Source organism: Aristolochia californica, unplaced genomic scaffold (assembly GCF_029961685.1).
Source record: "Aristolochia californica isolate CCGP_79_NKW_82.1479 unplaced genomic scaffold, dmAriCali1.0.hap1 SCAF_12, whole genome shotgun sequence".
Taxonomy (NCBI): domain Eukaryota; kingdom Viridiplantae; phylum Streptophyta; class Magnoliopsida; order Piperales; family Aristolochiaceae; genus Aristolochia; species Aristolochia californica.
Window position 1 is genome coordinate 18413950 of NW_027181793.1, and position 15625 is coordinate 18429574.

Below are 15625 nucleotides of genomic sequence, written 5' to 3' on the forward strand. Positions count from 1 at the left end.
GCATGCTCCTAATTAAAGTGGGAATTGAATTCCAAGAGAACCAATAATGTAATTACAAGTTTCTTCATCTTTTATTTCACTCGTGACACTATTCTATTTGTCGCCCATCTTTCCTTGGTTTGAGTCGGAGATTCAGAGTTGTCTCCATGCAAGTTTAACTAAACACATTGTTTGCATAGTTTCCATCCTTAGTAGAGATTAACACTATAAAATAACTCATCTCTTTGTAACATCCTACATGGAACACAACATTTTATATTCTAATTCTCATCGGCAAGGACGTTTCCTCACATACTTTGGTTTATCGATTGCCAGATCTTTGATTCACCAACTCTCCCGTGAAAGAAGCTCCTATCTATTTATTTATTTATTTTGAAGCATGGCATGACACCCCCATAAATGGCCTAAGACCTTCCATGGTGAAGGACTACCTTTGCTTTGTGTTATGCAACCATGTAGACTTTGGTGCATAGATGTTCAATCTAATGTCGAGGGTAGTACATACATTTAGAGCTAATGGGTGTTGGCAAGGGCCGATATGATTTGTTTTACCTTCTTGATATTTTGTTATGAATAGTCTATAGAGTGATATGAGTCTTGCTATTTGATAAATAGAAATCTGAATTGTGTCTTATCTCCCAAAACCGAATCTCCCGAGTAAAAAGCCAGATCAACCTAAGTTTTGTATGGAGGTGAATCACCGAACATTCTCATCCAGTCAAAAAATCGTTCGCTTTTTACTCCAATCGGTTGATCTCCCTTTTTTCGTTCTTCCTCCGAATCAACCTTCGCACCAGTTCCGATGGGAATGGCACCTTGACAAGCAGAATGTCTTTCTGTCGTTTCTCGTTTCGAATGTCAAATCATACGTAGGGTTTTCTTAATGACTGAAGGAGCTGAAGAATGCACTTCTTTCGAGGGTTTAAGAGCGACGACGACGATGGCGGGTTGCTCTCGACGCCCAAGGTGAAACACAAGAGCGTCGATAACCTGTTCGTTAATTTTCTTGCGAGAAGCATCAGCAAGAGGAATACCTCCTCTCCTGAGCGTGTACCGCGGAAGAATAATGAGTTCGATAAGCCGAGTATCCTCTCCCGAAGTAGAAGCACCACCAAGGGTCTCGAGTCCATTGTCGACCGTCTTGCTCGGAGCCGGAGCACTGCCAAGAGAAGCAGCGATGAGGTGGAGAGCAAATCCAGTAGGAGCAAAAGCACCAACAAGAGGATCGACTGGTTTGGTGGTGATGGGGGTTCGTCCCGAAGCAAAAGCACTGCCCCCGTGAAGAACGATGCGGCTACTGATGGTGGCTCGTCGAGAAGCAGCAGCACTAGACGGACTGATGCGGTTAACGACGGTGGTTCCTCTCGAAGTAAAAGCACCACAAAGAGAACAAACGACACGAGCAATGACAGCGCCTCTAACCGGAGCAAAAGCACGACCAGGCGGATCGATGCTGCTCTCGATGGCGGGTCCTCACGCAGCAAAAGCACCACCAGGAGGTCCGAACCTCAGCTGCAAGAAACATTGTCGCGGAGCACCAGTAGGAGATCACCCATACCCATCATGTTTTCGAACTCGACTGGCCGAGGGAAGCCCCCAGCCATGGAGAACACACTCGAATGCACTTTGGAAGAGCTCCTCTTTGGCTGCGTCAAGAAAGTCGTCATTGCCAGAGACATTCTGTCTTCTAATGGGTACGTCACTAAAATCAGTCCCCGGTCGAATTCCATTGATCATTTCATCCCCTCTATTCCGTTACCTGAATCATCTCTGGTCCTTAGGGATCGCCTCGCCGGGGTAACATTGTTTGATCTATTCTCAGAGGTATGACTTAATTGTCTGTTTTTCTTGACAGGTTGCTCATCCAAGAGGAAGAAACTTTGAAAATCAAAGTAAGGCCAGGGTGGCGGCATGGCACAAGAATCACCTTCGAAGGGAAAGAAGACGAGCGGCTAGGAACAGTGCCAGCAGACGTAATCTTCTCCATCGGCGAAGCTCGACACAAGCTGTACATGAGAGATGGAGACGACTTGGTGATGTCCATAGAAATCCCTCTAGTGAAAGCACTCGCAGGTTGCAATCTCCCCATTCCTCTTCTCGGTGGAGAGAAGATTAACTGCAAGATTGATGAGATTATCACCCCAGGGTACGAGAAGATCATAAAAGAACAAGGAATGCCGACTATAAAAGACAGGGAGAGCAGAGGAGACTTGAGGATCAAGTTCCATGTGGCTTTCCCCGGGAACTTGACTAGGCGACAGCGGTCGGATCTGTTTAGTCTTCTTAAGGATAGTTGTTAATTGATAAATATTTATTTTTTAAATTATTTTGTTTTACTCGTTTTTCTCCCCATATTTATCTTATAAGGTTTCTGTTCAGATAAAGCCTTGAGGAAATATACACAGTTTCATGCCAAATTTCATACTTGTCTGATCTATCAAACCTTTATGATCTTGAGGTTAACATAACAATGGGAAATGAGCAAACTTGACATAGAAAGGATGAAATCTCAAATGTTCAATGCCGAGACTATATGACTTGAAGTGATATTATTTTATCCAAATCCCTTAGTAGGTATTACTACAAAAGTAATTGATTCATATATAAAAGGACAAAATTATAGAGCCTGTTGTTGCGGTAGGGGAGAGTTCAATAGAAACCTCAATTTTCTCTAAAAGAAAGGCCTGGTTATATTTGTTGAGTTTCTGGAAAAGAAAAAAACTTCACTAACTTATTGTAATCTGAGTACATGAGTCGCTACTTATAATGGAGGAAAATAGTAGAGTCGAATTAAAATTAAACTATCTTTGTCCCAATTATACTCAAAGTTTAACACTTAGAGATAAGTCCAAGCATAATTAACCCACTGAACATAAATAGAAGATTAAAATAACTAAAACTCTTCTGTGAGACCTCCATCTATAATAATTTTAGCTATGTAAGACTTCTTATTGTGAGAGTCATGTAAGGCTCTTCTGTATTTTCTTTTCAACAGTCCCCCTCAAGTTGAAGTTTACAACTTGCAATGAAAAAGATTTTTGGTCTTCAATTTTCTTTTGCTAAAAAAAATTCTTCATAAATACAAAAACTTCATCTTTTGTGCTTCCCTTTTCTTGAATATTTTAATCACATAAACATTACCACTTCATGTGGAATAAAATACCTCTTTCTTATACTTCTTCTTGTACTTCTTCCCCTCAAGCGTATCGATGTAATCTCAGTTTGAAAATTTTATAATTGTATTTCTTATCTCCTCCATCAAGGTATCCCGAGGATAAGAACTCAATCAGATACAAACTCTCAAAAAATAAGATAAATGATGTTTGCATAAACTGGACAAAGAAAGGATGAAATCTCTAATGTTCAATGCTGAGATTATATGACCAAGAGTGATATTATTTTATCCAACTACCTTAGTAGGCATTACTAGTATAGTGATTGATTCCTATATAAAAAGAAGAAATTATAGAGTTTGTTGTTGCGGTAGGGGAGAGTTCAATAGAAACCTCACTTTTCTTTATAAAAATTGATAAATTTTGAATTATTGGGCAATGGGAGAGAGTTTTACTTCACCTAGAAAATATTCATTCTCACATTGGCATACGGATGAGTGAAATTGAATAGTTCATAAAAAAGGTAAGTGACAACGATGTCATAATCGATTTAACCTTATATTTGGATTAAAAAAAATCAAGTTTGTCGATCCAGATCATTTTCCATACATTCACACCAATGCAAGAATAATTTCTTTAGAGTAAATAAATAAATTATTGTAAAACGAACTCCTACTTTTTAAGTGATTTATTTTGTTTGTGTATTGTTCCTACCTAAGTATTTCCATTACAAAAATCGGACATTTAAATGTTCAATTTTGTCATTACTCCAAATTTTGTATAAGGATGAAATTTTAAAAATGGAAGTACATTTCATTGTTAAAAAAAAAATAGAGACAACGAATCTCCATTCATCATTAAATAAGTTAATTACAAGCTAAAAATAAATTAGTGACAAGTTAAATTTTTATCAGAAAGACTAAGGGTAAGTTAATTTTCTTGTTTTTAAAACGTTCTTCAAATTGAATTTCTTTTAGCAAGAAAATTATTCCATCATTAAAAAAAAATTTAATTTTTTTTTTTAGTTATTTTTATTTTTCTTATAAATAGATAATAAAATTTAAAATTATTAAAATTATTTACATGAGCAACACACTTAACAACATTCAATCAAAATAAAAAACTTAAACATGGTGGTGCAAAAAACATATCAATATTAAAATTACAAGTAAATTATTATAAAAATAGAAAATATATAACCTTTGGATTTTTTATCTCATAAAAATTACCTCTTCATGTGGAATAAAATACCTCTTTCTTGTACTTCTTCTTGTACTTCTTCCCCTCAAGCGGATTGGTGTAATCTCAGTTTAAAAAAATATATAGTATTTATTATCTCCTCTATCAAGGTTTCCTGAAGATAAGAACTCAATCAAATACACACTCTCAAAAAATAAGATAAATGATGTATGTATAAATTGGACAAAGAAAGGATGAAATCTCTTATGTTCAATGCTGAGACTATATGACTAAAAGTGATATTATTTTGTCCAACTCCCTTAGTAGGTATTACTACAAAAGTAATTGATTCATAAATAAAAGGACGAAACTATAGAGCCTATAGTTGCGGTAGGGGAGAGTTCCATAGAAACCTCAATTTTTCTCTAAAAGAATTGGCAAAATATGAATTATTGGGCAATTTGAGAGAGTTATACTTCACCTAGACATTATTCACTCTCACATTGACATACAAATGAGTGAAATTGAATATTTCATTAAAAAAAGGTCTGGTTATACCTGTTGAATTTTTGAAAAAGAAAAAAAATCACTAACTTATTGTAATCTGAGTAATTAAACAATTGAATATAAATAGAAGACTCACATAACTAAAACACATTTGAACTAAAACTCTTATGTGAGACCTCCATCTATAATAATTTTAGCTATGTAAGACTTCTTATTATGAGAGTCATATAAGACTCTTCTATATTTGCTCTTCAACAGTCCCCCTCAAGTTGAAGTTTACAACTTGCGATGAAAAAGATTATTGGTCTTCAATTTTATTTTCTGAAAAAAAATTCTTCATAGATGCAAAAAAATTTCTTTCGTGATCCTCCTTTCTTGAATATTTTGATCACATAAAAATTACCACAACATGTGGAATAAAATTCCTCTTTCTTGTACTTCTTCCCCTCAAGGTGGAAGGTATCGGTGTAATCATAGTTTGAAAAAAAAATATAACTGTATTTATTATCTCCTCCATCAAGGTGTCCAGAGGATAAGAACTCAATCGGACATAGACTCTCAAAAAATAAGATGAGTGATATATGTAGAAACTTGACAAAGAAAGGATGAAATCTTTAATGTTCAATGCCGAGACTATCTGACTAAAAGTGATATTATTTTATCCAATTGCCTTAGTAATTATTACTACAAAAGTAATTGGTTCCTATATAAAAAGAAGAAATTATAGAGTCTAGTATTGCGGTAGGGGGAGAGTTCAATAGAAACCTCACTTTTCTCTAAAAAAATTAACAAAATATGAATTACTGGGCAATGGGAGAGAGTTTTACTTCACCTAGAAAATATTCACTCTGACATTGGCATACATATGGGTGAAATTGAATAGTTCATAAAAAAGGTAAGTTACAATAAGGTGGCAAGATGTCATAATTGATTTAAACTTATATTTGGATTAAAAAAACCAAGTTTGTCCATCCAGAACATTTTCCATACATTAATAGAATACTCTCTTTAGAGTAAATAAATAAATAATTCTAAAATGAAATTCCACTCTATAAGTGGTTTATTTTGTTTGTGTATTGTTCCTACCTAAGTACTTCCAGTACAAAAATCGGACATTTGAATGCCCAATTTTGTCATTACTCCAAATTTTTTTTAAGGATGAAAATTTAAATATGGTAATAAATTTCATTTAAAAAAAATAGAGACAACGAATCTCCATCCATCATTAAATAAGTTAATTAAAGCTAAAATTAAATTAGTGACAAGTTAAATTTTTATCAGAAAGACTAATATTTTTTTGTTGTTAAAACGTTCTTCAAATTGAATTTCTTTAGCAACAAAATTATTCCATCATTAAAAAATTTATTTTTATTTTTATTTTATTTTATTTCTCTAGTAAATAGATTATAATAATTTAAAATTATTTAAATGAGCAACACACTTAATAACATTCTATCAAAATAAAAAACTAAACATGGTGGATCAAAAAACATATTAATATTAAAATTATAAGTAAATTATTATAAAATAGAGAACATATATAGCCTTTGCATGTTTTTGAGGGCGAGCTCTTGCCCAAAAAATACTTGAGGCAAAAAATTAACATTCGAGTCAAATTTTGACTAGATGACCCAAAGAAGCTTAAGAATTTTGCTAATTCAAACTCAAGGACAGATGTCAAATACTTACAGAGAAATCTATTTCTTGCTCAAAGTGCTTCTTCAATTTCTAATGAGAATCCAAATATTTGAGTTGTAAAGAATTTTCTACTATGGTTTCAAACTTAAAAGATTAGACCTAGTTCAGACACATAAGTCATCTCACCATTTAAAACACAATATTATTTTTAATTTAATCCTTGCTCTAGGTTCATAAATGCAAAATTCATCATTCAACCATAGACCTACTTGGTTTTTGAAGATAGATGGCAACCAACTACACATGCACGAGATTACTACAAACAATAATATGCACTATCTTGTCGTTCCCCAGGATTTTCTTTTTTCATGGGAATTGTTGATTGCCTACAGGTTTCATCAATGGTTCTTCATCGTACTAAGTGACGTTATAAGGAAAAAGTGAATTAAAAAAATTCTTGTCAGCAAAAAAAGCATGAAGGACTCCCACCACACAAGAGAGTTAAGACTGACTCTAGTCCCTATAGGCAATAATAGGAAAAGGTCTTGTCAATAGGACAAAGAAAGCACCAGTTCATTTCCTCTTGCGTATCTAGACAATAATTATGTATTCTCTAGGAGTGAGGACACATGGTACAATTTCATCATAAAGACTTCATATGGTTTGAAATAAGCTCCTACAATATGGTATGGTAGGCTGAGTTTATTTTTTATTATGTTAAATTTCTAGAAAAGATAAATAATTCATTGACTTGATTCTAGCTGAGTACAATGAACTTCTATTTATATTAGAGGAAACATGGATAATCAAATTATAGTTAAACTACCCATATCCTAGTTACACCCAAAAGTCAAACACTTAAAGATAAGTCTCGAAGTATTTAAACAATTGAACAAGAATGAAAGACTAACAAAAAATAAAACTCCTCTAAGTAAAACATTTTTGTGAGACACCCTCCCATGAGATTCCTGAAAGATCCTGCCATATTAATTATTATTTTGTGATATTTCTTTTTATGAGAGTCATGTTAGACACTTTCATACCTATTCTTCAATACTCTCTCTCAAGCTGCAGTTCATAACTTCAGCTTGCATGGAAAAAGATTCTTGGTCTTCAATCTTCTTTTGCTAAACAAATTTCATAGATGCAAAACTTTCATCTTTTGTTGTCCCCCTTGATTATTCTTGTCACATAGAATAAAATACTTATTTCTTTGTGCTTCTTCTACAGTACAACAAAACTCCATACACTAGTCAAACGGTCATAGTCTGAACAAAACTCTGCTCAATTTCAAAGGTTGATAAAAGGCCTAATTTTAGGCATAAAAAGAGATTACTCACTTTTTAAAGGTAGCACAAACAAAAATCACCTATTGGGTGAAGAATAAAAGGCTTGACTCAAGCTGAATGTTAGTCACACTCCTATACTTTATAATTAGAGGGACATTAATTTGAAGTAACAAAATATTGATAAATCGAAGAACTACTAGAGGGACACATAATTCGGGTAGAATGAAGCGATAATGCAACACTCTACTACCAAAACTTACCCTTAAAAATATGGATAGGAAGCAACAATGCAACAATCCACTTTGAAATATGTTTCTAAAGTATAAAATAAGGATTTGCTTATCAAATGAATAATGAGAGTGAACCTTTTTTTTTTTTGAAAAAAGTAGGGAAAACTATAATGGTAGAACTGTAAAAAATAACAAACAAGTTTAACCAAGTATGACTTTAAAGAAATTTCTGGTGGGAAGCATAATTTTTTGAGATTATAATATGAAAGATATGTAACCGATTTGGACAAGCAAGCCCACACTTAGAGGATACCCTGAGCCAAATTGCCTTGTGCGATCTCTCCTCAAAACTAAAGTTAGTAATTTTACTAGAAACGGGTATGAGAACACATAGACCGTTCTAATTTTGTTGGTTTGAACCATATAATTTCAAGTCTAACTCAAAGTCAGAGTTGGATCCGAACTCGAACCTAGAGTCGGACCTAAAGGCGGACCCGAACTTGGACCCAAGTCTCCTCCCCAATGTCATCTATATGGGCCAAATCTGATTAAGGAAGTCTAGACAGGATGCCTCCCCTTTCCGTTGCCGATTCTACCTTTAAGCCTTTTCTCCTTGTCCCCGGGAACACCCAACTGGAAGAAGCCCATGATGAATCCACTCCATAGTATGATTGAACTCTTGCACACCTGGAATTCAGGGACCATGCCATGTCCAAGAAACCTACAAGCATCTTTTTCGTCATAGGCCTCGTGATACTCCTTTGCTTCTCTTTTGACAATCGTTCAAGTTCAACCTCCTTTTTGGCTGAGTTGACCGGGGCAGATTTTGCAGTAGGACTAGGAGTGGCATGTTAGGAATTAGACTCCCTAATTTCAAACTAACAAAAACAATAATAATAAACACAAAGGAAAGAAAAAACACAACAAGATTTATATAGGTTCGCCTCTAGGTGAGACTACGTCCTGTCTTTCGCCGTTGCAGTAATCCAATATGAAGATGAAATAGTTTACAAGAAAAATTGCACACTTACAAGTGTTTCTCTCTAGTGAAGAATTTTTTTTATCAAAAGAAAATTGAAGACCAAGAATCCTTTTTATTGCAAGCTGAAGTTATAAACAACAGTTTGAGGGGGAGTGTTGAAGAGCAAGAATGAAAGAGTCTTACAAGACTCCCACAGTAAGAAGTTTCACAGAGATAGAATTAATATGGTGGAATCTTACATGAGTCTCACAGGAGGAGGTCTCACAAAAGAATCTCAGTTAAAGGTTTTTAGTTATGTTAGTCTTTTATTTATGTTCAGTTGTTTAAGTATACTAGGACTTATCTTTAAGTGTTAGACTTTGAGTGTAATCAGGACAATGGTAGTTTAATTGTAATTGAATTCTACTTTTTTTTCTATTATAAATAGAGGCTCATATACTCAAATTACATCAAGTTATTAAAATTTTCTTTTTTCCAGAAATTCAACAATTTTGAAAAGACTAAATGGCATCTCAAGATAAATTTCTCCTTCCCAAAGGACAATCCAAAAATTGTCCTCTTTATTTCAATAACTATGGATATTGGAAGGTAAGAATAAAATTCTTCCTTCAATCTATGGTGTTGACGTAGTTTGGGTGGTATTCTATGTGATTATGAGAGTGAGTGGCATAAGTTGTAAATTGTAGTTAGTTAAGTTGTACTTTTTAATTTTATTTTTATGTATTAGGGCATCCATGCCCCACTTATATAAATAAAAAAGAGAAGGGGAAGAGTTCATTCATGTGCTCTCTCTTAACCCCTAAAGTTTCTCTCCTCAACTTGTGCTCTTGCCTTCTCCTTCTCAACTTCTCTTCTCTTCTTCCTTCTTTTGTCTTCATCTTCTCAAACCAAGTTATCCATGGATTAAACCCTAGAATTCTACATGGTATCAGAGCTAGAATTCTAGTGTTTAAAGTAAAGTTGATAAAGTTATGAATGTTTAGTGAAAAGGAAACTCAATTTGACCTTCAAGCAACAAAAGGTTCGACTAGTTTTGAAGAGGAGCAAAAGGTTGAATTCAATTCAACAAATTCTCTCCATAATAAAAAAAAGTTTCACATTATGAGGGACTCAATTAAAGTTTTTGACAGTCATAAAGTTGATTTTACTCAAGCCTAATCACCCCCCTCAAAATTCGTTTTTTTTCTTCAAAAATAACTTTTTTTTGGTCATTCACACGAGTTTCCTTCATTCCTTGTTAGTTTGACTTAATTTTTATGCTAAAAATTCCTCCTTAGGAATTCTAAAAGTCCTCTTGAAGCTCTCCTTAAGTTCTGGTTTGTCGAAGGAGTGCTTGCTCAATTAAGTGTTTAAAATCCTAAGTTAGGGTTTGAAGAATAGTTTTGGAAAATATTCACTAGTTATAGTTTATATTTGATTGCTTTCTTACCAGCACCTAGTTCATTTTTTCCTTTTTTAATCTCCATTGGTTATTGAATGATTAGAATTTTGGTTTACAATCTCAAGCAGCAAACAAAAAAATAAATAAATAAATGGATCATGCTTGTGTGATCTATTGGTTGGTTTCTTTGCTTGTTACTTGTTGATTTTGATCACTTGAAATTACATAGTTTTGCATTCCACAACTTAAAATATTTGTTACTTTTGATAAAGTCTTATTGTCTTTCCTCCTAAGTTAGCCTAAGGTGTTGGTTTTCTTGAAGAAAAAAGTATCTTTTGTAAGTCATAATGTCTGAATTGTCCAATACTTTTTCACCCTCTATATATGTTGATTTCAACAAAGGTGATCGCTTGAGGATTACTACGATTTCACTTAAAGGCTTGAGGAATTACTTGTCTTGGTCCCAATGTGTGAAACATTTTCTGATTACTAGAGACCTTGTTGAGTATATAACTCAACCACCTATGCATGTGGATCAGCCTACTTACCATAACGGGTAGAGGGAAGACACACTAGTTATTAACTGGTTGATTAATAGTATGGAGGAACATGTGATAAACAATATGGTGCATGTAGAGACAGCCTAAACAATCTGGGACAAACGTTTTGAATTATATTCTACACCTGATAGTCTACGAAAGATTTATGATATTTTTTAGGAGATGTGAAACACAAAGTATAAAACAATCTTTATAAGTACTTTGCGAGATTCAAAGGGCTGCTACAAGAGTGGAAGGTTACAAAATCATATGAATTTGAGGTTGCCACATAGGAAAAGTAAGGCAAAACCTGGTCTTAACTACATGTCTTGCTAATCTACCACCCTACTCGGATGTTGCCAAGTCATAGGTACTTAACTATGCTAAAAAACCTTCTTTTAATAATGTATGTGCAACCATGCTACGAATTCCAATTAAGGAGTCCGATAGTCAACTAGAACAAGTGGAAAACTCAGCTATGTTCTCCCAAGGGAGTGTGAACCATGGTTCTGTTAGAGGTAAAGGAAGAGGTTGAGGTGATAATGCTCCTACCTTTAAGACTGGTGGTTTGCAAAGGAAGTGTACCCTTTGTTGTGACAACAACCATCTAATTGAAAATTTTTGGAACCTACATGGCAAACCATCTTACTTCAAGGTTAATCAAGCATCAACCTCTACTACATCTACTAATTGTGAAGCTGCCTCAAAGTCCTCCAGAGGAAGATTGACTCTATTAGAAGAGGATCATAAATTATTTCAGAAGATTAAAAGTATGATGGCTGCTCCCCAAAGCAACACAACCGCCACAATTGCTACTACTGGTACATATTCCTTTCTCTCATACTCTAGTATTTTACCTTGGATCATTGACTCTGGATGATTCTCGAGAGTTACATGGTTATATTTGATGAACGATAGGGCTAAGGAATTTCCTATTTTCACCTCCATTTGTGCTATGGTGAAAAATCAGTTTAAAAATAAGGTCAAAATCTTTTGGTTTGATAACGCAAAATAAAACCTTTCAAATTTTTTAAAAGGAAAAAAGGTTCATTCATCAATCATCTTGTGTTTATACACCTTAACAAATTGGTGTTTCCGAAAGAAAATATCAACATCTTGTAGAAGTTGGCCGAGCTATTATATTGTCTATGAATGTTCCCAAATGTTATTGACCTCATGCAGTCCTTACTGCTTGTTTTTTTATTAACTGTATGCCCTCTTGTGTGCTCAAATGTGCCACCCCGTTCTCCAAATTGTTTCCTAATTTAGTTGTTTTCCAGTTGGCACCTAGGGTATTTGGGTGCACATCTTTTGTTCATCACTTGGGGCCTCCCCCAGGGAAATTCCTTCCGCAGGCTGTTAAGTGCATTTTCTTCTGGTATTCCAATGATAAAAAAAAAGCTATGTGTGTTACTCCCCATCCTTGAAGAAATCATTCATCTTATTCGATGTTTCCTTTTTTGAGCATTAACCTTTTTTTTTTGCTAGCTCTCATCCTGGGTTCTCATCATCTAAAGGGATACCAAAGCCACTTATTCTAGTGGATTATGATTTTCAAACTGTGGACCAGCCTTCTGAAGACCCTCGCTCTACACCCATTGATTAGTCACCTGTGGAGTCTTCAGATGATCCCGAGGTATGTTCTCCTCCTTCATCTCCAGTAGTTTATAGACCTCCTTATGATACTAGGGCTGTTGCTCTTTCCAAAGAGCCCTACTCCACTACTGTTAGACTTCCATCCACTTCACACCCTATCTCTCATTATGTTTCCACTCACCATTTGTCTTCGAGTTGTGTTTGTCCCCATTATCTTCTTCCACCAATCCTACCTAGTATGAGGAAGCTTTCACTACTCTAAGGGGAAATCTGCAATGATGAAGAGATTTAGGCTATGTACCACAATTACACTTGGTATTTGGCCACTGTTTGGCCAGGAAAAAAGGCAATCGGGTACAAATGGGTTTTCTCCCTAAAGTATAATCCAGATGGTTCTGTTGTTAGATACAGGGCCCAGTTGGTTGCTAAAGGTTATACTCAGTCTTGTGGTGTTGATTATGATGAAACCTTTTCTCCTATTGCCAAGATGAACTCAGTTAGAGTTCTTATTTCTCTAGCAGCCAATTTTAAATAGGAGTTACATCAGTTAGATGTCAAGAATGCTTCCTTAAATGACACTCTCTAAGGAAGTCTACATGTGCCAATCACTTAGTTTTGTGGTTAAGGGGGAGAAAGTATGTCGATTGAATAAAGCAATATTTGGGTTGAAATAATCTCTGCAAAGTTGGTTTGATGAATTTACCATTGGGGTTAAAAAAAATATGGTTTAAGAGGTGTGAAATTGATCACTCAGTGTTTACCAAACATTCCACTAAAGACAACATTATTATGGCAGTATATGTGGATGATATTGTTATGACAGGTAGTGTCCTTAGTGGCATTCAACTAGTAAAGCAGGACCTTAATAAGGAGTTCCAAACCATGGACCTTGGGCTTCGCAAGTACTTCTTTAGGATTGAAACTCTTCAGTCTAGACATGGTATAATCCTAGCACAAAGGAAGTATATACTTGATTTGTTGAAGGAGAACGGGAAGCTTGGATGCAAGCCTATAGAGACACTTATGGAACGTAATGTTAAGTTATGTGCAGGAATTAGTAGTGATATTGATGTTGGTCAGTTTCAACAATTAGTTGGAAATTGATCTATTTCACTGTCACAAGACCAGATATTTCCTATTTAGTTAGTGTTATCTCAATCGCATTGGGAATCATTGGAAATAATCATTTGATATCTCATGAAAAATCCAAATCAAGGGTTGCTATATAAATGTTATGGTCATGCAAAAATTGAAGGCTTTGTTGATGTTGACTAGGTTAGGTCCCCTGATGACAGAAAAACCACCTCTAGTTACAAAACAGTTGTTGGGGGCTAGCTAGTCACCTGGAGAAGAAAAAAAAACAAAATGTAATGGCTAGATCGAGTGCAGAAGCAGAATATCGAGCTATGCTATTTGCAATAAGTGAATTGTAATGGTTAAAACCATGCTTGACTATGATTGGGTTCCGAATAACCAATCCTATATAACTTCACAGTGACAATCAAGCAGTTATCTATATTGCGACCAATCAAGTGTTTCATGAGAGAACCAAGCAAATTGAGATAGACTGTTATTTCATATGTGAAAAACTTCAACCCAGAATAGTATCTTTGAAATATATCCATTCAAAGAATAAATTGGCAGACATCTTCATGAAGTCTATTGTTGCAAAGTCACTCACAGATACCTGTTCCAAGCTAGAATATTTGATGTTTTCTCTATAGCTTGACCAAGACTATTGAAGTAGTTTGAGTGGTATTCTATATAATTATGAGAGTGACTGGCTTAAGCTATAATTAGTAATTAGTTTAAGTGTTGTATTAGGGCATCCATGCACCTCCTATATAAATAAGAATTTAATTCTTACCTTCCAATATCCATAATTTGTTCCATTGAACAAAGGAGGTTGATTGACATATCGTCTTTCGCGAAGAAGCAATTTATCTTGACATGGCATTTAAGCTTTTTCAAAATCAAGTAGAATTTGATTTCAATTAAGTGCTTGGCTTGCTATGATACAAATTGTTGGCTCAAATGGCTTCTTAAGAGGTGAGTGGATTGATAATTTCAAATTAAAACTATAGGTAAGACGTGTAAATAAAAATTATGCAATATCTCAATTTTCACACACCATATGGGACAAAAGAATTTTTGTTATCGATGTTCCCTTAATGGTATTCACCACCCAAGAACCCTTGTTTGGGAAATTCCACTATTTTAAAGCTCTAATAGCTAGAATTCACACGACAACTCTCTTTAAGCTACAGGTAGCTCAATACACGTTTTTTTACAAACTCAATCTCTCCAAGAGATTGGCTGGATTCTATCTCTAGCTAGGCCTTTCGATATAGATTGAATAGGTTCTAGGCGAACCTTTCACAAATTGAATATAAAAAAAGGAAGACTCATACCCGAAACTTGGAGAGTACCTTCTCCTTGAGAGATCCAAGCTTCCACTTTTTTTCAGCACCAAGTAAAGTGTTTGGGAGCTTGTCTATGATGATATTCAAGGAATATGTAGAGGAAAAGGACTTGAAAATACAATTGGGTATCACTCTTTCACTTAAAGAACACTTTTGAGAAGCATTGCAAGATTGAGAATAAAGGCTCCATTAGCCAATAAATTCTCATTTATTTCTCTATGTGTGGTTTGGTGGGGTATTTATAACTTTCCCAAGCCAAACTAGCTTTTTTTTATCTGTTTGCAAAAATCAGACCATTGATTGATGGATCTTAATGGCTCTTTTGTGTTAGGACGTGACTTATTGATTGATGGATTAATCGATCAATATGTTACCATTGGTCCTGAAAAGTTAAATTGATTTATCATTTCCAAGGTATAATCGATCGATCAAAATTCCCTCTAGCTATGCAATACAAGTATGCTCGATCAATGAACTTCCTCTGATCAACCATGCTTTGTGTCCTTGATTAGCAAAATTCTGCATGTCAATCAATCATGCTTTATAATAGAACCTGCTCTGATACCATATTAAATTTCTAGAAAAGAAAAAGAATTCATTGACTTTATTATAAATGAGTATAATGAGTATCTATTTATAATAGATGAAACAAGTAAAATCATATTACAATTAAATTACCCATCTCCCAGTTACACCAAAAGTCTAACACTTAATGATAAACCCTAACACAATTAAATAATTTAACATA

At 34.6% G+C, this 15625-nt stretch overlaps 2 protein-coding genes across 2 annotated transcripts; both read left to right on the forward strand.

Moving 5' to 3' along the window:
* The first annotated feature begins 903 nt into the window (after nt 1-903).
* On the forward strand, nt 904-2300 carry LOC137946635 (uncharacterized). Its single transcript, XM_068792962.1, has 2 exons — nt 904-1694; nt 1856-2300. The coding sequence occupies exons 1-2, from the start codon at nt 904-906 to the stop codon at nt 2298-2300; spliced, it is 1236 nt and encodes a 411-aa protein (XP_068649063.1).
* A 10943-nt stretch (nt 2301-13243) lies between these two features.
* Nucleotides 13244-13558, forward strand: LOC137946636 (uncharacterized mitochondrial protein AtMg00810-like). Its single transcript, XM_068792963.1, has one exon. The coding sequence runs from the start codon at nt 13244-13246 to the stop codon at nt 13556-13558; it is 315 nt and encodes a 104-aa protein (XP_068649064.1).
* The last annotated feature ends 2067 nt before the right edge of the window (nt 13559-15625 follow it).